At 42.8% G+C, this 24,249-nt stretch overlaps 3 protein-coding genes, 2 long non-coding RNA genes and 1 other non-coding gene across 7 annotated transcripts; 1 reads left to right on the plus strand and 5 right to left on the minus strand.

Annotated features, from left to right (window-relative positions):
- Positions 1-3,314: 3,314 nt before the first annotated feature.
- On the minus strand, positions 3,315-5,681 carry akip1 (A kinase (PRKA) interacting protein 1). 2 transcript variants are annotated; one of them, XM_011475775.4, is made up of 5 exons: positions 5,547-5,681; positions 4,679-4,855; positions 4,536-4,610; positions 4,307-4,438; positions 3,315-3,720 (listed from the first exon to the last, which is right to left on the minus strand). In XM_011475775.4, exons 2-5 carry the CDS (start codon positions 4,832-4,834, stop codon positions 3,571-3,573), a joined length of 513 nt encoding a protein of 170 aa, XP_011474077.1. In that variant the 5' UTR covers positions 4,835-4,855; positions 5,547-5,681; the 3' UTR covers positions 3,315-3,570. The 2 variants fall into 2 exon arrangements, with proteins under 2 accessions (XP_011474077.1, XP_004069437.1); XM_004069389.5 differs by having other exon boundaries at positions 4,679-4,840; positions 5,547-5,677.
- Positions 5,682-6,417: 736 nt separating this feature from the next.
- Positions 6,418-9,901, minus strand: rpl27a (ribosomal protein L27a). Its single transcript, XM_004069390.5, has 5 exons — positions 9,794-9,901; positions 9,230-9,293; positions 9,065-9,140; positions 7,865-8,039; positions 6,418-6,595 (listed from the first exon to the last, which is right to left on the minus strand). The coding sequence occupies exons 1-5, from the start codon at positions 9,794-9,796 to the stop codon at positions 6,467-6,469; spliced, it is 447 nt and encodes a 148-aa protein (XP_004069438.1). The 5' UTR covers positions 9,797-9,901; the 3' UTR covers positions 6,418-6,466.
- LOC111947593 (small nucleolar RNA SNORA3/SNORA45 family) lies at positions 8,211-8,341 on the minus strand. Its single transcript, XR_002873473.1, has one exon. It is a non-coding gene; the product is annotated as a small nucleolar RNA SNORA3/SNORA45 family (small nucleolar RNA).
- Positions 9,902-10,761: 860 nt separating the features above from the next.
- LOC105354178 (uncharacterized) lies at positions 10,762-17,147 on the plus strand. The gene is made up of 9 exons (XM_078948386.1): positions 10,762-10,849; positions 11,111-11,290; positions 11,383-11,513; positions 12,661-12,841; positions 12,918-13,495; positions 15,712-15,835; positions 15,898-15,972; positions 16,070-16,222; positions 16,452-17,147. Exons 2-9 carry the CDS (start codon positions 11,129-11,131, stop codon positions 16,653-16,655), a joined length of 1,608 nt encoding a protein of 535 aa, XP_078804512.1. The 5' UTR covers positions 10,762-10,849; positions 11,111-11,128; the 3' UTR covers positions 16,656-17,147.
- Positions 13,366-20,561, minus strand: LOC111947520 (uncharacterized). Its single transcript, XR_013656335.1, has 2 exons — positions 20,392-20,561; positions 13,366-13,493 (listed from the first exon to the last, which is right to left on the minus strand). It is a non-coding gene; the product is annotated as an uncharacterized LOC111947520 (long non-coding RNA).
- Positions 17,875-18,476, minus strand: LOC144992415 (uncharacterized). Its single transcript, XR_013656334.1, has 2 exons — positions 18,404-18,476; positions 17,875-18,083 (listed from the first exon to the last, which is right to left on the minus strand). It is a non-coding gene; the product is annotated as an uncharacterized LOC144992415 (long non-coding RNA).
- Positions 20,562-24,249: the final 3,688 nt, after the last annotated feature.

The raw sequence follows: 24,249 nt of genomic DNA on the forward strand, positions 1-24,249 counted from the left end.
GCATTAAAACACTCAAATAACAAGAAATAATTCAAAAAATAAAGAACAAGCAGAAATGTAAAGAAATAAAGGATGGTCCCTGTGTTATCTTTGTAGATGGGTTATTGAAAAAGGTCCAGAAGGGTTTCACTCAGTATAGGATTTGTGTTCTGAACTCCTTAAGGCGTACCTTATTTTTCTCAAGTTTAAGGTGAAGCAAAACAGTTTTAACCCAGTGTGATACAGTTGGTGGTCCAATGTCCTTCCATTCCAGCAGATTCAGGCAGCGTGCTAATAGTGAAGAAAAAGCAATAACCCTTTGACCCCCAGAAGGCAAATAAAGCCCCTCATCACAAATTTAAAAAAGAAGCATAAGTGGGCATGGTGATATGTTGAACCAAAAAAATACATGTATAGGCCTTAAATACCTTTCCAGAAATGCTGTACACAGGGGTTTCTGCTAATTTACACTTAGCACATGGGATGTCATTCGGGCTTGAGAAATGTAGACGGATGGTGACAAAGAGAGGCAAGGCAGGGGTCTCACTCCCAGAAGGAACAATAGCAGACATTGAGGACAGTTACAACCACCTTGGAATTCCGCAGGCAAATGGCAACCTGGAGCAGGCAACAAGGAAAGCTGCAACAGCTAAATACCTCCAACGAGTAAGGCATGTCCCGAGAAGCTCGCTCAATGGCAAGAATAAGACCCGGGCAATAAACAGCTACGCACTGCCAGTTATCAGATACCCTGCAGGAATAATAAGATGGGCAAAGGAAGAGATACAGACCACAGATGGTAAGACACGAAAGCTCCTCACCATGCATGGAGGGTTCCATCCCAAATCCAGCACCCTGAGACTGTATTCAAGCAGCAAGGAAGGAGGCAGAGGACAAGTGAGTGTGGAAGCCACTATCCTGGATGAAACATCCACAATGCATGAAGACATCAAGCTCAAGGCCCCAAATGACAGTGTGCTCACTGAATGTCTCAGGCAATGGAGAGCAGAGGAGGCAGTGCTGGAGGACAGATCCTCATGCGATCAGATGATTACTTTAGCTGGTAGCTCCTCCCACACGCGGCCGCGGTATCAAGCTTTAAAGAACACAATTTCTAAGAGGCCTTCCACACCCCAAACTACAAGTTAGATGACAGAGCCCGGTCCATTAAGCGTTCACGGAGCTTCAGTACATAGGATATCAACAGCCACACGGCCTAACGTAGTCCGCTATTCTATATTCATTAGGGAAACAACCGCCGAACCGACCCTAAAACCGCCCAAATTATGCATACCCGCAAATCCATTTTTAACCACAAATGTAGAACCAAAACCGCCAAACCGCCCATTTTGGCAACACTGCTGCTAGCTTCTCTTGTAGAAAAAACGTGCTCCCTCCACAGCTCACTGTGACGTTACTTTCTGTTAGTTAGCCGCTCGGCCCAGTGGAAATTTCCGAATAAAAGCACTTCAATTGCAGCTTTACTTCCGTTGTGAGATTTAATGTGTTGTTTTGTGAGTTATTGTGTTGTGAGTTATTGTCTTTTGAGTTGACCCTTCTGGGCCACCGTAATGTCACGATATAGCCAAACTTATCATAAAAGAAGCTGATGCACACCTGCTCCACCCAGGAACTGATAGTGTTTGCAGAAATCAAGCGTTACTACTGGATCCTGCGTGGAAGACAAGCCATCAAGAAGTTCCAAAGAACTGTGCAGAATGCAGGAAATGGAAGTGAAAGTCAACTGTCCCAATGATGGCAGACCTTCCCCCTGCACGACTGCGACTCCTAAAACCGGCATTCTTCTCAACAGGAGTGGACTGCTTTGGTCCGTTCACTGTAAAGATTGGCCGTCGCACAGAGAAGCGTTGGGGGATCATCTTTAAATACCTAACAACCCGATGCGTTCACTTGGATCTATTAAATGGGCTCGATACAGATGCGTTCTTATTGGCAATGAGAAGGTTCATCGCATGCAGAGGAACCCCGTCGGAGATTCTCTCGGATCAAGCAAACGAACTTTCGAGGTGCAGAAAGAGAACTGTCTGAAGCCAATACAGCTATGATGCCAGAGATCCAAGACAGGCTTTCGCAGAAACAAATCAAGTTCCAGTTTAACCCACCTGTAGCACCTCATTTTGGTGGAGACTGGGAGTGTGAGATACAGTCGGTTAAAAAGGCCTTGCAAGTAGTGTCTGGAAATCAACCCCTTTGTGAGGAAGTTCTCTTGACACTACTAATAGAAGTGGAGGGAATCCTCAATGCTAAGCCCTTGGGAAATGTGTTATCAGAGGTGGCTGATCCAGACCCTGATGGGGCGGCGAGATGCCTCACTACCACAAGTCACCTACGCACCTGACACGCTTACCAAGAGACGGTGGCGTCACTGTCAGATGATGGCTAACCACTTCTGGACACAATTCCTGAGGAATTACCTACCCTCTCTGCAAGTGCGTCACAAGTGGAAGAGGCCAACTGAAAATCTTCAGCTAAATTCAGTTGTGATGATCGTCGACTCGCAGCTCCCTAGAGCCCACTGGCCAATCGGCAGAGTCGTCAAAGTGATTCCAAGTGCTGATGGACATATACGTTCGGCTGAGGTCAGAGTGCAGGACAAGACATATGTACGACCTGTAGCACCTCTTGTCCAGTTGCCAGCTGTTCCAGAAGACGGGTAGTTTGTTCAGAAACTTTGTTCTGTTTGGTGAATTTACCTGTTTATAATAGGCTGCTATTCTGGGGGCGCCTGTTGTAAATTCCAACCTGTTTAGAACATTCTGTTCAGGCATGTATGTGGACAAGTGAGGTCCTACGAAAAAAAGAAAGGGAGGGAGGGGAGCAGGCAGGCTGCATGTGGTGAGGTTGTGAGCTCTGTTACCGAAGATAAGAGTTTAAACCGCTCATCTTGTCCTGTGCTCTCTGATCAGAGTCCTGACGCAGATGTAGAAGTCCCAGTCCGAGGAACAAAGTGCCTACTTTATTCAACAGTGTTTCCTGTGGCACATCAAAAAGACATCAAATTGTTTTGGTGCGACTACTAAGCTGCACTGCTTGATGGAGTGTCGGAGCACCATGGCTACCGTGGCCAGGAGCCTGGTGGAGGGACTCGTACTTGTAACTGTTTGTGAACAAGTTTAATTAGGTCTGACCGTTTTATTTAGCTTAATCCGTATAGAGTAAATAGGTTCCTTTTAAAAATTAAAAGGACCCCGTGTCCCTAAAAGAAAATATTAAAAATGCTTTAAGACAGACAGGACTTCCAGCACTTTTTTAAAAGCATGAACTGTGTGTTTGCATACAAAGAGCATGAGACAAAAGGTTAATCTAACAAAAAACACGTATAAAAAATACTTTATTCTTATCATCAGGTGTGGTTTTCAGTGCAGGTAAAAGTGCATTTCATAATAATTGACATGACTTACATGAAGTCTCAAGTAAAAAGGAAAAAATATAAAATATGGCTTTCAAATGCAGAAAATATCCTGCAACAAAAATTGAGAAAAATATGCAAAAACTACTAAGCAGCTCTAGAATCAAACACGCTTTTTTTTTAGTGCAGCAGAGGAGTGAACATTTGGGGCAGGTTAGGGGTCAGAGGTTGAAGGTGAGGTCGATGCTTTCCCCCGCTTTAATACTGACCATCTGAGTTTGCTGGCGGGATTTGGGTAAACTGGCAGTGATGGCGTACGTTCCAGGAGACACCTCGATGTAAAAGTCTTCCTCTGTCAAAGAGTCACCGGCCTGAAGACAGAAAACTTGTTCGATTTCCAAAACAGGCAAAAGCCTTTCATCAACTCACAACTCATTTTTATAAAGTTAGAAGCTGCATTAACTCTTTTGAATGGGATATTTTTCACCAAGTCGTTTTTTTTTACCGGCTGAAATTTTAAAATAAATTTTAGATAATGTGTTTTGACAAAAGAATTTAATCCAATATAAATAATTTCCCCATCATGGGATCAATTAAAGTTCTATCATCCAAATTGTAAGTTATTTTATTAAACACAAAAACACTGCTATGTTTGAACTTAACAGCAAGCAAATTTAAATTCACAATTTCTTTTAGGGAAAACATAAAAATTGTTCTCTTTGTGTTGGATTTTTGTTTGTAGAGTACTGAGTTTCAGTTTGCAACAAAATGATTAAGATGAATAACCATGTCAATTCTGACCCCTGGTTAATATTATTACAATTATACATTTTTAGTTTTTTTTTTATGCAAAGGGTCAAAAATGGCAACTATTATTCTTCAGAAGCTTGAACTAAAAGCTAAATATATCCATTTAAAAGTTAATATTGACAATAAAACAAGGAAAGCATGTTTTACTCTGTCTCTAGGATGTTTTCTGGCGGGCCGCGGAGCTGTGCTTCTGGTCCTTATGGGAAATGTGTGGAACCTGGACATGTGTGTCCTTTCAGCATCACTGGGCTTGCTGCAGCAGCCCGACTCATAAAACCTCTATGTCAAAAGAAAGAAATGCCAACATTCAGCCTTAAACGTAGTGCTTGGAGGCCAGCAGGCCAACACCGTTCATGTGCATAAACACTTCACTAACCCTGCACTGGCAGGTTGTCTTGTCCATGAAGTCTGCGATGGTTGCAAAGGCGTCACTCAGTTCTGTACAGCTTCTCTGAAATTCAAACAGGACGGTTGTATTAAAGCTGGAAGTGGAATTACAGCACAATTTTAAGCACTTACTTGCATATGAGCCTCCCTGCTTCTGGTCAGAGTTGAGGTGTGAGATGCACCGCCGTTTGTCCAGTCCACACTGCGCCTTGAAGCTCTCTCCAGGACCTCCAAACCCAGAATGGCAGAGCGGCGCAGGGAAGACTCCAGCCATGCCTCACCTGCCATCAATGGCTATGGAAAGGTCGACTTACAACAACAAAATATGGAATTTGAGACACAATAATACATGGATAAGAGCTTTCAAAACAATCGTGGGGTTAGTATCTAACTTTAGTATCTAAGTATCTAACTTTATTTGTAGCGCACTTTTCGGTACAGCTGGTAGGCTGTAACTTTTACTATTGTAACTCAAAGTGCTTCACATACATTTTCCTATTTAAAAACCAAATTCAAGACAAAGACCTTCACACAAAAAAGAAAGATCATTAGATCAATATTTTGTACACATTTTTACCATAATTATAAGTTACACCTGACAACTAAACGTTAAAAAACGATGACATAATACTCCAATAATAATTTATATCAAAGTCAATGTGCTTTTCTTTTGAAAAGCAGTGTTACAGTGCGCACGCGCAGTTGGCATACACACACGCCCTGCGGATTTGAGATTAGGCGGCTGCAGCTGATTCATTACTTTCTAAAAACAGTAATGCTCATTAAAAAGCTGCCAGAAACAAGCATTTTTTTTTAATATTATACTTTTCTCCCACAGACAACTAACACACATGGGGTGTTAAAGTTTTTAACGTGCACGCGCCGTTGTCTCGTGCTGTGTTGTCACAACAACTCTTCCTTCAAAGCGATGCCAGCCATTTTTCTTTCCACGCCACGGCGCATCACAAGCAGAAAGTTCACCAAACCGATATTACCGCACCTTATTTCCCGACGTTGGTGAGCTCAATGTCATTTGAAGATGAAGAACGAACGAGGAAGTCCTGCTAGTAAAACAACGCCCCCTAGCGTCGAGGCTGCTCTACGACACTTCAGTTGACGGAAGAATGTTTGCTTTTCTGCTCGTCTTTAGGACGGATTTAACTATCGCTTTTTACACATTCCAATTATTTAAACTGTAATAATCATATACTTAATTTTATAAAACTGTTTTGTTTTACCGGCTTTTATCAAGCTGCTTTGATCACTTTTGCAAAAAGGTTGAAGAAATAAAGCTTTAAATTGTATCAACTCCTGACATATTAGGAAAATGCTGCATGTTTTCACCTGTCATACAAAAAAAATTTAATAGTATATTTTTTTTAAAGTAATGTGGTAAGTCTGATGTAAAGTATTAAGAATTTAAATCTCAGCCAAAAAGCTTGAAATATTTGTTCTGCTGTCAGCAGTTTGTGAGATTTGTTTTGACCTTTCTGCGTTTCCCCTTCAGTAGCCACAGTGAATCAGTTTTCAGACTTCCACAGGTGGTTTGGCAGACATTTTTTTACGCCGGATGCCCTTCCCCACACGGCCCTGCATTCGATCTGGGCAAAGCTCCAACGGTTCATCTTCCTCCTCAGACTTTTAGCCCTGAACTCTTAAGTTCCACAATGGTTGGACGATCCAATAAACCACAATGTAAACATCCACATCTGTTGAGTAGATTGCTGTGTACAGACACCCTGGACTTAGATCGCTTGTTACCTCGTCTAAACAAAAGCCACAATTGACTATTTCAACAAACTAAATCAAAAGGCATTTGGATTTCCATGAATATTTTCAGTGTTAGTGAAGAGACAGACATGACAAAGAGCTTCCATTTATACAGTTTATTCTTTTTCAAAAACCACATGGAAAGGAGCGTTATGCCATCAGCACGCAGGCTCCTCCCACCGCCTTGATCTTCTCCTCGGCCTGCCGGCTGAAGAACTTGGCCTTGACTATCACTGGCTGCTTGGGAAGCTTGCCTTTGCCCAGAACTTTGTAGTAGCCCTGTTAGAAAAAAAGAATCACAATCAGTTCAGGCAAAAAACAATCTACAGGAAAGAATTTACAGACAGTGAAAGAAATGACAAAAGGTCAGAAATCAGAATGTTAAACTAAAACTACACATTCATCTTTGCAGTTAAAGGCAAGTAAACATCTTTCCATGAAAACCTAGAGGTCACATTATTTGGTAGGAATTAGGACTTGACATTCACATTCCTGGCAGATTGAATATTTTATGTCATGCTGAAACATCACATTGACTGCAAAAATGTCCTTTGCAGACATAGAGGAACATCCCCACTGACTATAACGGTTGAAAAAACACTATACAAGTGGAAATGTGATGCGTTTAAGTGTTTTGCTTTACAATCAGACATCTTGATTTCTAGAACTTATTGTCTTTTACAGTTTTATTTAGTTGACGTACTTTGTTTTCAGTTATGTAGCTTTTAAATACTTCCCTTAGAATAAAGCATCTAATTGAAATTGAATCAGAATTGCTTCCCTACCCCTCTGGCTCCTCCCCTCCTTGTAGGGGTATTAGGTATTTGGAGCTGTAGTGATATCCAGAAGTGTTTTAAGGAGTTGTCATAGCAACTTAGTGCTGGGTATCCCTTCCCCAGAAGGTTGATCTACACTGCACTAGTGGTGTGGAGGACAAACGCATTTCTTAATGAGGGTGTGCTCTGAAGCACAGAAGTTTACATTTAAATATAAAGAGTGACTTTTTGTTCTTGCATGACTTGTTGAAGTCATGATTTGTCTGAACACTGGCAGCTACACGCTTATGTAGATGACCAGAGACTGTTAATGACATAGAGTGGTATTAACGATTATTTTTCACAACTCTCATGGAGGGGTAATTGCAGGGGCAGGGAAAAGCCAAAAGGCTGGGGGAGCAGCATTCGGCTTAACTGTAAGGATGCAGAGACCCATAGTGTGACCTTTGAGGGTTCATCCAACAATGAATCAAGATGAACCATATTTAAACAAATCCTTTAGTCATTTTATTCAACTGTGAGGCTCAAATCAGTGACAAAAAGAACAAAAGTCCTAAAAGTACAACAGACAAGTGATGAATGAAGACTAAGATGAAAATGCCTCTCAAATTGAGCCCTAGTGTCAAACCATTTCTTTGCACATCAACACTTCAGCACTAAACTAGACAAATGAAACGGCACTTTTTTTTTCATATAGACATTTCTGCAAAAAAACTAAAAATTAGAGACTAGAACACAAACTAAGTGCTGAAGGGTGTGTGACGAAACTTACAGCGCGAACAGCATCAATGACAGGGGCAGGTCCGTCTGGCTTCTTGCCATAGTTGACCCTGGTCTGCTCGCTGACTAGGGTCCACAGCTTGTCCAGGTTAATGGTGGGGCAGTAAGTTGTGTTCCTTTTCAGGTGGTAATGTCTCATACCCACCTTACCAAAGTAACCTGGGTGGCTGAGGAAAATCCCAATTAGAAACATAAATCCAGGCCAAGTGAACAAAACCAACTCATGTCATCACAAATCTTTCCAAACAATACAAAAAACAGCTGAACCAGTTATGTCAACCAATGCTTTGATTTTGGAAAGTCCAGGCTCAAGTTATTCAGATAAGCTCAGCAATAGTTTTTGTATCTGCCCATTTGTTTGACTGGACTGGGAAGAGTCCAGTTATTCAAAATGGGTCAGTCTTTACTCTAAGAGGACTCTAGCACACCAAGACAACGATGCATGTCAAGATGAGACTCTAGTCTCTAAAGAATTACTGACTGGTACTACCCACAGCTAAGACTTGAAGACCCACTCTGATTAAAATTGTTTTTGGTGTGTTTAACGTGTTCTTGTGGCATTTTCCTTATGATGGAGGACATATATAAAGAAATTTGGGCTGAAGGAGTGTTTCGTTATTCAAATCGTGAATCATGAGCAGATGAAAAAGTGCGGTTTGAAGCAGAAGGCTTTTGTTACATAGAAAATATGCTAGACAGGCCTTTATCTCCCTGCTCTGCTCAATTCTGATGCATCCACTTGCAGACAGATCAGTGTACATCTTTTGTTTTCTTCGTCTGAGCTGGAATCTGGATCTAAACTGTACGACTGGATAGCTCCAAGATTGCCAACCATCTTTGTTACACCAGTAATGTTAGGTTGGGGGTGTGAGGGGCTGTAAGTTAGCGGGAGACATTGTAAACAGAAAGCTCTCAGGGAAGGTAGGGAAGAGGGACAGTTCCACCCACACATCAGAGGTATATTTCTAATGAACAATTGTTGCTGCTCCGCTGAAACAGATTCTTATTTAAGCTTAAAACAGTTTAATCCTAATTAAAAGACCACTGGGAACATTTTTAAAATAGATCAAAAGATGATCAGAGTGGGATTTTAAATACAAAAACTTAATGTGCATCCAAGACAATAATAAGAGCTTCCACGGGCAAACTGCTTTACAACAAAGCATTCCCTTTAGAGTATAGATAGACTTACTATTTATCAAAGTTGATTCTGTGGTGATGCAGGCCACCAGCATTACCACGACCTCCAGGATGCTTTCTGTGTTTGCCTAGGAGAAAGACACGTCCATCCATGTGAACTTCCACAAACACAGCGGACACATTTCCACACGGGCATCATGCTACTGAGCTAACTCACCGATACGACCATGTCCGTGGCTCACATGTCCTCGGAGCTTTCTGGTCTTGGACTTCTTGGTTGGCTGTCACACAAGGTCCGACGTACACACATTAGTGGCATGTTTCGCTACAGTCCTACCTGAGCCAAACTGTACCGCGCTTTCATTTTTACAAAAAATGTTCCTTATCTTAACGCTGTACAACAAATAAACTGGCATGGTTCGAAACATTTCAACTAATATAATAATTTTACACTGACAAGGCTTAGGGTCGTCTTTCGCGTAAAATGTACTTGATAAGAAATTCAAATAACAGGCTTTATAGGTTAAACAGGCTACATGTTGGGAATAATGTGAAGAAATTGAGAATAAGGCAGCTAAGGCCCGGAAAACAAGCTAGCTCCGTGTAAACCGATTTAAAATCTCCATTTGTTCAATCATCTTTGTAATATCACCCCACATAGATTCGTAGAAGGTGAATATATGATAAGCCACGCAAACACGAGTATTTTCGCTACAAAAAAACAAGGATGCGAACAGATTTCATCCCATCTCAATGCTGTTGGATTCGTTTTAGCACCTACCATCTTGGAGGCTAGTTGAAAGAGGACCGGAAGTTGGAAACAACGCGGTTTTGTGCGAGACTTTGCTTTGGACAAACTCGCGCGCGGAAATGTACAGCGACACCTAGCGGTACAATTCTTTCTTTTTATTGAGCGCTTGAAGAATACAATACAAAAATACAACATCATAAAAGTATAAAGTAAGAGAATAACACAACTCCAACCTAGTAAACATCAGGGAAACACGGGGATTTTTTCCCATATAAAACTTTATTAAGAATGAGACACCAGATAGATCGGGAATTATGATATAATGATCGTGAAAGACCAACATTTGTCTTTCTGAATGTGATCAATAACAGCCGATGGTTCAATAGGAGTTGTGTAAAAACCAGAAAGTTTCAACAAAGCCTGAAAATCTGTTTTTATAGATGGACACGTCAAAAAAGTGAATCCCAAGAAAGTAATAAGGAAAAAAAAAGTAATTTTTCTGTCGTGCAAGGAAAAAAACTTTTAAAGAAAGTTTTTTTAAACAGGAAAATTAAGCATGTCTCATGTCAAAGAGACTAGAATTTTTTTCTTTGAATAAAAATTCTCGGAAAGACAATTTTTCTTTATTATTTAAAGAAATAATTTTATTATTTTTAATTGTCATTCAAAATTATTTATGGTTTGAGCATAATTGTTATAAAATAAGACAACGAGATGCTACTAAAAAAAGACTGAACTTAATATTGTTAAAAATTCCAAAAATGGATGCATTCAGAATTCAGTTATTGCCATTCAGGATCCATGCTGACTGAGATCGGAGGCTCTTCCTGTAACACTGACAAAGCCTCTGAACGCTCGCTCCTCCTCTGATGTGAAAGCATCACATGTCTGTTGTGACTGAGACAACAGTGCTCAAATATCCGGAGGCTGAGGGAGCTCTCCACCAATCAGATCCTTTGCTCCCCCCCCCATGGCACTGGACATATGGAAAACCGCCATCCCTCCATTTCTCCTCTCGTCTCTATCTGATGAAGTGTTCACCTGACTCCAGGTCTGGCGTCTTGGATTGTTTTCCTTCACTTTTAGGTAAACTTTGATCACGCTTGAACTTTGGTGGGATTCTTTTAGGATGCTTATGTTGTCTGTGCGGCTGAAGCGATGAGCTTTGTTGAATCACGTGGGAACATTTGTGTAGAATTGAAGTCAAATATTCCTGTTTAAAGTCTTTTCTCCATTTTATTTTTTCTCTCCTAATTTTACAGCTTTGACTTTCATAAATGTGGCAGAATTTCCAACCAGCTGCTCGTTCTGTGTTGTCTCTTCTGTTTTTTTTTTTTTTACCCCAAGAGGCCTGATCTCCTGGAGATGGCAGACCTGAATCACAGATGCCATGGCAACTTTCCACAAAGGCGAGCCACCCTGAATCCACGGGGAGAGGGGGGCCTGGCACAGCTGACGCTGGAGACTGTGTCACCCGAGACTGGTCCAGATCTGGCAGTGGAGGAGGGAGCCCTCTCAACAGACCAGGTGATGCTTAGAAGACTGAAGAATGTCTCGGCTTGGGAGGGGGTTATAGCAGCTGCACAGATACATTAATACATCTTCATTGTTAAAAACAGTTGAGGGGTTTTGGAGCATCTGAGATGGAGGAGCCAACCAGTACCGGAAAGAGCACTGATTTGTCCCCAGCATGGCGGGAATGGGAAAGGCCTCCTGAAAAAGGTGTAAAAGCTCTACTGAGGACAATCAGGTAAAATGTTGAAGCCAATGACTGTACCATGAATGAGAGCTGGACTGAGTGAGTGTGACGTCACCTGAAGGAATTACTCCAGACTCCAACCAAGTCTCGCAATGCGGACACCGCCATGTTGGAGCCAGAAAACGTTAGTAAGGTTATGGGTACAGAGTTGGTTTAAGTCATCATTTCTATGGCAACCAACGTAGCCAATAAAGTGTGAGCTTGTTGGAAGGCCACACCCCTTCCACTGAAGTACGGTTTGGGATAATCTGTCAATCGAACATTTTGAACGTGAGAGATGAAACCACTTACTTTTATTGAGGCACCTATTTGCACTTCAGAAAAAAATGTTGTGAAAACACAATGAGCATTATCAAAAACATGTTAAAAAAAGATATCAGAGCAAGAATGATTATTCTGACCAATTCTGTCTATTCTGACTGAGTAACAGCTGTTTATCTCTCTATAGAAGTCTATGGGATTTTGGCTTCTTGGAGTTAGCTAGTACTTCCTGATTGGAATGCCAGGAGGGAGGAGTCACTCAGACCAGTTCTCGTATGATTTGAAATGTCAAAGCGGTGCAAATCTGGTGAATCATGCTCCAGTATTTTTTTTCCTTCACAGCTCTATGAAAGACTTGGCATCACAAACCACAGTTAATCATTTCTCCTTCGTGATCAATGTTCAAATGGTTGACACTTCCATGTTTTGAAAAGGTCGCCGTTCCGAACGTCGCTGACTGATCCGAGGACCTGATTGGCCAAAGTCCACTGGTTTAACTTTTAATGCATGTTCAACAGCCGTGCGTTTTGTACGAAGAGCCTGAAAACAGACTTAAAAACTGTAAAATATGCGCGTTTACATAGACTTTTCATTGGAAGTGGTCACTTGAACGTGTGTTTCCAAACCCGATGTTAATGTAGCATCACACAGTCAATAGTTGAATCTTAAACTCTAAGTTCTTATCTTAAACGTTTTTGTCAAGGCCCGGTATCAGAAGAACTCCTCATGTATTAAAAAAAAGTGGATCATTTGACATTTGGGCCTTTTTGTTCTATATACTTCCTGATGATCACTATTCTTGAAAGTTTTCAAACATGTATTTTTCTCAAAGCCACATTTGTGATCTTGTGTTTCAAACTGTCAATTGTCTCTACAGGATTCACCCAGAGGCCCAGAGGATTCTGGGTAAATCCTCCATAGCAGTGGTGACCCTGGAACGTCTGAACTTCCAGTCAGTGAGCTTGTCATCTCTGCAGCCTGTGGTGTCTCTGCAGAGGCTGCCGGGTCAGACTCATGCCCAGCCCCACAGCGAGGAAACAACAGACTGTCCTGAACAGGTACAGAGGTGGAGAGTCGTGGGACGTCAGATGAGGGTACATGTTTGAACAGCATTCTTTATTTTCTTCTCTTAAGCTCATCGAGCAGAATGGATTCACTGAGGAAGAGGCAGGAATGTTTGAGATAAGTGAAACATCCCCGGAGTCAGATGAGCTGAGTCAAGCAGAAACAGCACCAACATCCTGGACCGAACCAGTCTGCCCAGACTCCGCCTCCTCTGAGGAACCCGAGCAAGACTCGGGCTTTGACTGTGACTCTAATCCAGACCTGCCATTTATTCTGTTTGACTCTGGCTCCGATGGTGGAAATAGTGACTCAGAAACCTTTTACCTGGATCCGGATGCTAGGCAGGCTGTGGTGATCGAGCTGGGACCACAGACAGAAGTGGCTCAAGACAGACGCCTGGAGCTGGAGGATGAAGCGGAAGCCGCATGTGAAGCGGATGGAGTTCAGGTGGAGCACAGTGAAGATCAGCGTTCTGATCTCTGCTGCGCCTTTGAGCTGCAGCTGGAGGCTGGAGGAGGAGCCGCGGAGATGGAGAGTGAGGATTTCTGTGCAGTTTGTCTGAATGGCGGAGAGCTCCTGTGCTGCGACCGCTGCCCCAAAGTCTTCCATGTGTCCTGTCACATCCCCCCACTCATCAGCTTTCCTCTGTGGGTGCAGCAAAACACACAAACATGTCACGACTGTGAAAAGATGTTGGCTTTGCTCTTTAAATCTGACAGACAACAACACTCACTGCAACCAGGAACGCAGCTAAAATCAAAGTTATTTCTTAAAAACAGACCTTTTCTGTTGAAATAGACATTATGAGGTAACCAAAACACTAAATTACTATAACAAAAAAAGAGGAATTAACAAAAAAAAGGTAAATTTCCAATTTTTGAATTAATTATGTATAACTTAAAGAAATAGATACACATTAGGTTTGAAACCAACTGTTTCTGATGGACTAACTATAGTAGGACGTGGAGTTAATGCGGGGGGGGGGGGGGGGGGGGGGGGGGTTGGTCATTGCCTTGATTGACTTTGATCTGTTATTATGTGTGGATGGCTGGCACTACCGTTCCTTCCTGCTTCCACTGGCTGAGTTCATTCATCACTGGGCAGCACACACCATTTATGTTTCATTGCTATTCTGCTGTATGCTGGACGAAGTTTCTCAGTAGTTTAAATGTAAAGTTAAACATAAACAGCCTCTGATGCTGGAATCAGGGCACTCATCATCATTGCTGAGGAGTGTTTGATGCTACCCTCAGCAATAAAACCCTGTGCTGAGCAACATTTGCAGCTGGACTGCCCTTACAGGCAGCTTGAAGCTGTGGCTGAGGCTGAGGCTGCGGCTGAGGCTGCGGCTGCGGCTGCGACTGAGGCTGCGGCTGAGGCTGAGGCTGCGGTTGCGGCTAAGGCTGCGGCTGAGGCTGCGGCTGAGGCTGAGGCTGCGGTTGCGGCTGACGCTGCGGCTGAGGCTGCGGTTGCGGCTAAGGCTGCGGCTGAGGCTGCGGCTGAGGCTGCGACTGAGGCTGCAGCTGCGGCTGAGGCTGCAGCTGAGCCTGAGGCTGTGACTGAAGCTGAAGCTGCGGCTAAGGCTGAGGCTGCGGCTGAGGCTGCGGTTGCGGCTGAGGCTGCGGCTAAGGCTGAGGCTGCGGCTAAGGCTGAGGCTGCGACTGAGGCTGAGGCTGAGGCTGCGAATGAGGCTGCAGCTGCGGCTGAGGCTGCAGCTGAAGCTGAGCCTGAGGCTGTGACTGAAGCTGAAGCTGAAGCTGAAGCTGCGGCTAAGGCTGAGGCTGCGGCTGAGGCTGAGGCTGAGGCTGCAGCTGCGGCTGCGGCTGAGGCTGCGGCTGAGGCTGCGGTTGCGGCTCAGGCTGCGGCTAAGGCTGAGGCTGCGGCTGAGGCTGCGACTGAGGCTGCGACTGAGGCTGCGGTTGCGGCTGAGGTTGCGGCTGAGGCTGCGGCTGAGGCTGCAGCTGCGGCTGAGGCTGCAGCTGAAGCTGAGCCTGAGCCTGTGACTGAAGCTGAAGCTGAAGCTGCGGCTAAGGCTGCGGCTGAGGCTGCAGCTGCGGCTGAGGCTGCAGCTGAAGCTGAGCCTGAGGCTGTGACTGAAGCTGAAGCTGAGGCTGCGGCTAAGGCTGAGGCTGCGGCTGCGGTTGCGGCTGAGGCTGAGCCTGAGGCTGCGGTTGCGGCTGAGGCTGCGGCTGCAGCTGCGGCTGAGGCTGCGGTTGCGGCTGAGGCTGCGGCTGAGGCTGCAGCTGCGGCTGAGGCTGCGGCTGCAGCTGAGGCTGCGGCTGAGGCTGCAGCTGCGACTGAGCCTGAGCCTGAGGCTGCGACTGAGGCCGCGGTTGCGGCTCAGGCTGTGGCTGAGGCTGCAGCTGCGGCTAAGTCTGAGGCTGCGACTGAAGCTGAGCCTGAGGCTGTGACTGAAGCTGAAGCTGAGGCTGCGGCTAAGGCTGAGGCTGCGGCTGCGGTTGCGGCTGAGGCTGAGCCTGAGGCTGCGGTTGCGGCTGAGGCTGCGGCTGCAGCTGCGGCTGAGGCTGCGGTTGCGGCTGAGGCTGCGGCTGAGGCTGCAGCTGCGGCTGAGGCTGCGGCTGCAGCTGAGGCTGCGGCTGAGGCTGCAGCTGCGACTGAGCCTGAGCCTGAGGCTGCGACTGAGGCCGCGGTTGCGGCTCAGGCTGTGGCTGAGGCTGCAGCTGCGGCTAAGTCTGAGGCTGCGACTGAAGCTGAGCCTGAGGCTGCGACTGAGGCTGAGGCAAAGGCTGAGCCTGAGGCTGTATTACTAGTGTCCTTTTAATCTATAAAGCAGATCTGAATGTGGAGACTTCCCGGGTGTGGATAAGCTTTTTTTCAGGCAGAGATCCTGTTTGTGTTTCAGGGGAGACTGGGTGTGCACGCTGTGCAGAACTGACCAGGAACCCACGGAGGCTTATGACTGCGAGAGCATCCACTCCTCAGCTAAAGTCCATGCCCCCTACACGCTGTCCGAACAGAACCAGAGGGTGAGCTGAGCTGGGATTAACCAGACCAAAAAAGATCCAGTTTGACTTTTGTGTCTTTACAGAGGTGTGAGAAGTTGTGTCTGCTGTTGTACTGTCATGAACTCAGCGCCCCGTTCCATGAGCCTGTCAGCCCTCTGGTCAGTCCAACAGATTCAATCAGTTATCAGCACTGGATTATAATGTGCGTATGTAGAATTCCACTTTTATATCTACTCTTCTGTGTGATCTGAACAGGCTCAAAACTACTACCAGATCATTAAAAGACCCATCGACCTGTCAGTGATACGGAGGAAACTGGACAAGAGCAACACTCTTCATTACTTCACACCCGAGCAGTTTGTTGATGACGTTGTGCTCATGTTCAAGAACTGCGCCACTTTTAATTATGTATGTTTTTGATGTCTGAGATCACCTCATTTCTGACATCCCTGAATTATTTCTTTAATGTTGATTTATACATTTTATGAACAAAAAATGCTTGAAAAAGGTAAAAAAAATATAAGTTTTTGGGTTTCCATCATTGAAATAAAGCTGCATCATCAAACAATCATCTTCAGTAAAAAAAACAACTTTGTTCTTCAAACTTGACTAATCTTCATGGGTTTCCTTCCTTCAGCCAGACTCTGAGGTGGCCCAGGCCGGCCGAAACCTCGAGGAGTTTTTCCTCATCAAGCTGAAGGAGGTTTTTCCTGAGCAGACCTTTCCATCAGCCACTCAGGATCGGACGGACAGGGCTCGCCTCCACTGGCTCAGCAGGAAGAGGAAAGAAAACTGCAGGAGGAAGAGACATGTCTTCAGCGGAAAAAAATACTGCCTTTAATCATCATAGTGATAGAGCCTTTAATGGAAGAGAACTCAGAAAGCTTGTACAGATACTTTTTAATTATTACAATCTCATCATAGAAAACCAATGACGTTACCTCAGATAAGGAGAATTATGTTGTTTACCTTTTAAATATTTCTGAAAATATGAACAAAATAATCTTTTATCAAACGAGGCTGCCTATTTGACTTTTTTTAAATGCAATGAAATGAAATCTTATTTGTTTTCTCAATGAAGCTGACGGTGTGTGATGCAATCAAGCACCACCAGAGGGCGCACGTGATCACAGTAACATGGTACTTTGCTTAAATTAAGTTATTTTCAGCCTGTATTCTCTTAGTTTTTTTATTATACTATCGTAGTGTGCATTTGATATTATTAACAAACGTATCACAGAGCTGAACTCTGAAAGAAATGCTGTCAGAATTCCTGAAAACTTGGAATCATTTGTTTTATTTAATAACAATAAAAATCAAAAGACTATTAAAACACTGGAGTCAATGTTATTCTTTCAACAGAAATGTTTAAACAAGCCTAAATTCAAATGTGCTGTTTGCTACACTTCTCATGTCGTTTGGCTAGGGGCAGGCTGTCTCTGGTGGAACATCTCTTCTCAAAACAGTTTCTGGACATTTGAACAACAAGCTCAAGAGAACTTTTAGCTAGAATTTGATCTCATTCTTACCTGCTATTGACTTCCAGTAGCTGAAGCGCTTTTGGTCCTCCTTGACGTGTGTTTAAACTGCTTACGCACCAATTATTTTCTATAAAGGAGTTGGCCCTGCAGCAAACTGGCGACCTGTTCAGGATGCAACCTGCCTTCGCCCAATAACAGGGCTGGCACCAGCAAAACCCTGACGCCGAAAAGTGACTTAGCAAGTTCTGAAAGATGGATGGCTTTGCAAAAAAAGCCCTTTTCCTAAAAAAGTATCCTCTAGATGGGTGCACACATGCATTGCTGTGGAAATGTTTAGAGGAAGGTTTTCTATATATATTCATATGACAACTGTTGAGCTGCACCACCCAATGAGCAACTATATTTACATTCATACATTCAGCCAAAGAAGTCTGAGCAAAAAGAAAGGGATAAAAAAAGTATTTGTCACTTGGTGATCCTGTGAGTTGTCCCATTTAAAAAAAGATGAGTTTGGTCTCTAATGTTCATCATAGACACACAGGACACAGAATGTAAGAAAATCCAGGAAATCACACTTGATCTTTGAAGAATGTATTTGTTTAATATTGCAGAAAATACGCATTTGATCAATAACAAAAGTTCCCCTGAATACTTTATGAGGTAACACTGGTAATGAGAGAGGTCAAAGGTTTCCTGTGGGTCTTCAGCAGGTTTGCACTCTAGCTGCTATTTTGGTCCATTCTTCCAGACAGATCTTCTCAAGAGCTGTGAGGTTTTTTGAAATGTTTCTGTGAAGAACATTACAGATCCAACTTTAAGTGGGACAACTTGCAAAATCAGTGACTGACAAATAGCTATTGGTCCAGTTTACAGGAAATGTGTCTGCTTGGTTTGCAAGTAGTTCCCAATCTCAACAACATTAGCTAGTTCCCAAAAGCGTTTTTAGAACATCAAAGTAATCAAATGCAGTTGCTGTCATGTGCGGGGGTGGCTCGAGAGCCGGTTGGATCCAGTAGCAGAGGCGGAGGCAGACGGTTCAGGGACAAGGGGGTTTAATGCAAAACAAACAGCGCTGCAGAGCAGGATTACAGAACAAACAAAAACTTACTGTGGCGTGGCGAGGGACATGGAAACATGAGCGTGGAAAACATGGAACATGAACACCATGACAAAGGCTAATGGACCAGCACAGGAGGAAGGCAGAGACAAGACTTAAATACAGACAGGGTAGACAAGACACAGGTGAACACGATCAGGGCAGATGGGGACCAAAGGAAGTAAAACTCAAGAAACAAGACAAGACAGGAAACCTTTCAAAATAAAACAGGAAACAGAACCAAACAAGACAGGACAAGAACTAAAACAAAAACCAAGACAAAATAAACTCAAACCATGACAGTTGCTTTCCTTTCCAGAATGCTACACCCATTTAAGAAACCCATTAATAGCTTGAAATAATCAGATTTCCTGGTACTACATTCTAATAATGACTTCTTTAAAATAAATTGCTCCTTTGTTGTTTACACTTTGAGGTCCCTTTGCTGTGTCTCTGCTCTAATTTGCCTGCTGGGCTGGCAACATTCAAACATTTGAGCTTGTGATTGATGAGAAAATGCTCCCAAAGCACTGGGAAGACATGTCCTCCTGAAGGAACCTATTTGGACTATTGCTCTCAATGAAAGCAGGTTCAGTCTGCGAGACACAAAAGCTCCTGAAAGCTTTACAGTTGGACCATTTTAGGATTTGCTTTAGACATCAGAAACAGTCAAATGAAGTATCTATCCATCTTCTTTGTACCTTTCAGGGTCACAAGGTTTCTGGAGCCTGCCCCAGGTACTATTGGGTAAAGACAGAGCACACCTTGGACAGATCACCAGCCTGTTGCAGGGCCACAAAATCACAACTAGGGACAATTTGGAATAATCAATCAACATGAAGGATGTATTTGGACTGTGGGAGGAAACCGCAGTAACTGGAGAAAACCCTTACATGCACGGGGAGAACGTGGAAACTCCACACAGACACGTTTCAACTGGGGTTGGAACCAGGACCTATTCACCGTGAGGCAGCTGTAAAGCTCCAAATCGAATCAAATCAAATCAAATCAAATCAAATCCATGCAATACAAAGCTAGGCAAAGCGAAGCGAAGCGAAACGAAGCGAATTGAAATGAAACGAAACAAATCGAATTGAATAGAATCAAATCAAATCAAATTAAACATTTATAGGAAAGCGCTTTTAATGCTTTAACAAAGACAAACTTAAAACATAATTGAAGTATTAAATAAAAACCCACCCACCCATTTGCCCCCCTCCCTCTGCTGACAATAATGTACTTAAATATATGCATAAAAACTGAATAAATAAATAATAATTAGGTTTAATACATAAATTAAATTCAATTAATTCATTAAATACTTAATACAATTTTAAAATAACCAGATAAGATAATGTAAAGGTCATGTAAAAAAGGCTCTTGAACCTAAAAACATTTGAAAGATCTTCAATGTAACATTAGTTAGAAACACAAGGAGTACAGATGATGAATTATTTCTATTCAGGACACATTACAAATACATCAGAAATAAATTTCCAAATGAAATAAAAAAAAAAATACATAAGTTGCTACATCCAAATCTTAAAGAATCTGCTCCAAAACCTTCTCTGTGAAAGTTTGAGCAGACTGGTTTTGCTCCAGTGCTCCTGCAGTCCTCATCGGTCTGCTGCTTCATTCTGGATTTCACTTTTTCTGTTCACATTCTTTTTCAAGTGCTTCTGTACGGGACATTTTGTTCCTGTGAGGTGCAGCTTTGATTATTAAAAAACAAAGACCTCTGCAGGAAATTTAGGCCATCTGAGTTGCACAGGAATGCAATCAGTCTTTGTTTTCAGACTGGTCTCCCATGTAATGTAATGTAACTGAATATTTGTGTAGTTAATGAGCAATAAAAGCACAAGTGTTGGAGCTCTATGAAACTCATACAAAACTCTCTGGATGAAATCCATCAACATCAACTGATCTAAAACATGTCGGTCACTCAACAAAGGGATAAAGGTAAACGTTAGACAAAGGGGCAGTTAATAACAGTCACTCACTTTTTTCAGCCCATTAAACTCCAGTCACATGCTTTCCTTCACATTTCCTCCATAACCTCGCTTCTCCTTTCTCTCAGTGGTCTTGTGTTGAGTTCTGCAGATGTTCCACTTAAAAACATCAAAGGCCTCGTGCCGTTCCTCCTCGCTCCGTCTGTTTAAATCACTAATGCACACAAAGAGGAGGAAAAAGGCCGACATACCTCCAGCTGCCCAGGGAAGCGTCTTCTGAGATCTGCACCTACTGTTTTCACCCACCTCTTTGAGCTCAGGTTGCACGATCCCATTAAAAGAGTTCAACTTGTTTTATTGTGGCAGTGTCTAGGATTCATCGCCGCTTTCTTTGGAGTTTAGGGATGTTTTGCCTCATTTTCTCTCTTGTTGATCTATATAGCATTAAAAATTCTTGAGTTATTGCGTCTGGGGCAGCATGAGTGTGAGATGTTTTTTTTGGATGCTGTTAAAAGCAGAGCTGGTGAACCGTGCAATGCATGGCTTCATTTCTGACTGGAAATTCCTGGAATACAAAGAAGGAAGGAGGTGAGAATGCTGGACATGAACTCCAGAACGGGGTTCCAGTTCAGTAACATGCCTGAGATTTTATAGGAGCGATAAAGATAGCAGCCGTGACACGGACAGAACTTAAGGACTCTGATGGAGTCCGATGATTGTCCAAATGACTGGTAGTTAAAGCCTTAGTCACATGCACCCGTAGGAGGGTGCAGGTAGAGGGCTGTAGGGGCATCATAAAGGAAGCACAGGTGTCTCTTGGAGTTCCCTGAAGACTCATTGACACTCAAGCAGTGAGCATTGAGTCCCATTTTTGAAGTCTTTGGTATGACTCAGCCTGGGTTTGATCCCACAGTATTCCAGTTACAGGGTGGACACTCTAACCATAAGGCCACTGAGCTGGTCAGGTAAGGGTATTGGGTAATGCTGATGTCATAATAAGTACCTAACAACTTTGATTGTCTAATTTCCTAAATTCTAACTGTCAAGCTGTGCGCTCTTATCACGTGTACGACACGCCTGCCCACACCTACTTCACCCTTACTTACCGTTGAGAGTTTAGGTGTTCACTACAACCTGCCGCTTGCAGCATAAATGTGCATGAAGTATTTTCACTCACAGACTGTTCTACGACCTTCATGTTTGCCGTGCGTCACCTTCATGGCCCGTACAGGTTTGCCTATATTTCGCCTGGAAAAAAAAAAGCCAGTTTCCACCCATGACGGCAGTTTGACTGAGGCTCTACATGTGAAGCATCCATCCAATAACTATTAATAAAGTATTTTTGGCCATTGTAAACCTTTCTCGATCAAAACAGGAAGTTTTACTAGTTTTGTGCAAAGTAGGTTTAACTCTCTCACTTATAACATTTGTCATCTAATTTTTGCTTTGCTGAGGATAAAAGTTTGGTTTATAGGATTTAGGTCATTATGTGACTTTCATGTAAAAATGTGAAAAAAACAAATAAAACAATCCAGCAAAAAGCTGCTAAGCCCCCCCCCCCCCACACACACACAATTAATACAGAATATATAGTTCATACCAAAAGTTTGGACACACCTTCTCATTCAAAGACCTCTTGAAGCTCATCAAGAGAATGCCAAGAGTGTGCAAAGCAGTAATCAAAGCAAAAGGTGGCTACTATGAAGAACCTACAATATGACATATTTTCTGTTGTTTCACCCTTTTTGGTTATGTATATAATTCCACGTTTGTTAATTCACAGATATGATGCCTTCAGTGTGAATCTACAATTTTCATTGTCATGAAAATAAAGAAAACTCTTTGAATGAAAATGTTTGTTCAAACCTTTGGTCTGTACTGTACGTCAGGCTTGTGTCAAAAGACCCAATCTGATGAAAGTGGTGTTTTTGGTGTTTTCAGCATGTTCTTGTTGCATTTTTTGGGATAATGGAGGAAAATGTGCTGAAAGTTGTATTTTGTTGAATATTTGTAGTCAAAAATGCTTTACTCCTATTGGAAAACCTACATTTTTTGCGGCATATAGAAACAATTAGTGGTTTTCATGTTAGAAAGTGGAAAAAAAAACCTTAATTAGAAAAAACTTTTATTGCCTTTTTCCCCCAAAGAAATACAGAACTTATTTCTGCTAAAACAAAAGTTACTTTAAGCAATTTTAACATCTTTGTAAAATACTTAAAAAATGTAATATGTTTTCAGAAAAATCACACTTTTAAATTCCAAGTATTTTCAGTGACTAAAATCATTTTTCTAAACATTGCAGAGTAAGATCTTAGAATGCATTTAATGACTGTTCCCTTTTCAAATCCTTTGCCTATTTGGCTCAAAGCCAGTGTGTATTTTAGGCTCAACACAGCTTTTTCCATGTCACGAATGCCAGATAATCTCATTTCCTTATATAAATAGAAGGTTCAGACAGGTTCCTGGCCCACACACATTACCTTCTGCCAAGTGATATTGTTACCTTTGATGTGGACGGGTGAGATTTCTATTGTGTGTGTTTGTGTGCCTCTAGCTGTGTGTAGCTTTTGTGGGCACATGACGTCGACTCACATGAAGGTCCGCCTGCGTCCACGTGTGGATCCCTCGGAACAAAATGTTTCTCCTGCTTCGTTTGATCAAGGGCTGCATGGATGCTTCCTGCACGCTTGCAGGAAAGCCAAAGAAACATGAAGTGTGTAGTGAACACAGCGGGAATGCAATCTGAAACGTGGAGGGAGCAAAAACTCATCACTCCAAACTCCAGTGTTTTTCAGAGTTTTGAAGCTTATCAAAATTCTTTCCATGCAGAATGGTTTGAGATTAGGAATAATCAGCACCAACGTGGTTCCACAATCTGCCACATTAATCTCTCCTTCCCTTTGTTCTGATCGGTGTCTGTGGGAATCTGAAGTGACACGTTGGTGATTTTGGTCCAATTGGACATTCCAGGACAAAAAGTTCTCTGGATCGAATTATTGTAGCCTCACGCAAGTGGATGGTTAGAGTATATGATATGTAAACAGTACTGCTGGATGGTGAAAGCATCATTTGGTAATGATTTCATCCAGGTGGCCCACTGAGTCTTTGGCGTGTGGTTAAACAGGCTTCTTTGATCCTGCAGCTGCAGAAATCCTTTTCTGTTATTGAAGTGTGGTTGTAACTTTAAATGTGATTGGCTGAAAAATCAACTACAGCAGTGTTTTTCAACCTTTTTTGAGCCACGGCACACTTTAACCTTGACAAAAATCCCGCGGCACACCAGCATCCAAAAAAAAAAAAAAAAAGGAGTTGCAGTTGCAGCTGTTTTTTCTAAAAGATGTAATAAAAGTTAAGTTAGAAGATTTAAAAACTGTTTGATGTGTGTTCGTTGTTGTTTTAAGACGTTAAAGAGGAGAGATTCATTGTGCGCTGAGACCCTGTCACTTTAACCCAATGCATCATGGGAGATGTAGTGCAACCAGCTGCCGAACGCAGATTGACTAGCATCTCTGAGCTTCATAATTTTGTTCACTTAATCGACTGCCTGATATTCCACTCAGTGTTTTATCAGGGCCTGTTTGGATGAACAGAGAGCTGATATCCTGGAGATGGTAAATGTTTTTAGATCAGTTAATGAGGGCAATTTCCCACGGCACACCTGACCATCTCCCACGTGCCGCGGCACACTGGCTGAAAAACACTGCACTATAACATGCAGGGGGTCATTCTAAAAAATATGTAATTGTGCGGGCATAAAGATGTAATAATTGAATATAATGAGAGTCTCAAATAAAGCTGTGAGGTGAGGGGCATTGTAAGACCCGCAGCCGTAAGCTGCGCCCCCCCCTCGCACCCACTATTTGCCTTTTTACCCTCACTCAAAATCAAATCAAATCAAACTTTATTTAT

This window comes from Oryzias latipes, chromosome 6, assembly GCF_053564925.1.
Source record: "Oryzias latipes strain Hd-rR chromosome 6, Olatipes_Hd-rR_3.1".
In the NCBI taxonomy this organism is placed as follows: domain Eukaryota; kingdom Metazoa; phylum Chordata; class Actinopteri; order Beloniformes; family Adrianichthyidae; genus Oryzias; species Oryzias latipes.

Coding starts and splice junctions, on each gene's coding strand:
- akip1 (XM_004069389.5), bottom strand. CDS start 5,579: ATGACATTGAGCTCACCAACGTCGGGAAATAAG. Junction 4,841..5,546: donor CACCAACGTCGGGAAATAAG/GTGCGGTAATAT, acceptor ACCTTTCCATAG/CCATTGATGGCAGGTGAGGC. Junction 3,721..4,306: donor GAAAACATCCTAGAGACAGA/GTAAAACATGCT, acceptor TTCTGTCTTCAG/GCCGGTGACTCTTTGACAGA.
- rpl27a (XM_004069390.5), bottom strand. Junction 9,141..9,229: donor CCACGGACATGGTCGTATCG/GTGAGTTAGCTC, acceptor TCTTTCTCCTAG/GCAAACACAGAAAGCATCCT. Junction 6,596..7,864: donor TCATTGATGCTGTTCGCGCT/GTAAGTTTCGTC, acceptor TTTTTCTAACAG/GGCTACTACAAAGTTCTGGG.
- LOC105354178 (XM_078948386.1), top strand. CDS start 11,129: ATGGCAGACCTGAATCACAGATGCCATGGCAACTTTCCACAAAGGCGA. Junction 11,291..11,382: donor GAGCCCTCTCAACAGACCAG/GTGATGCTTAGA, acceptor TGTTAAAAACAG/TTGAGGGGTTTTGGAGCATC. Junction 15,973..16,069: donor ATGAGCCTGTCAGCCCTCTG/GTCAGTCCAACA, acceptor TGATCTGAACAG/GCTCAAAACTACTACCAGAT.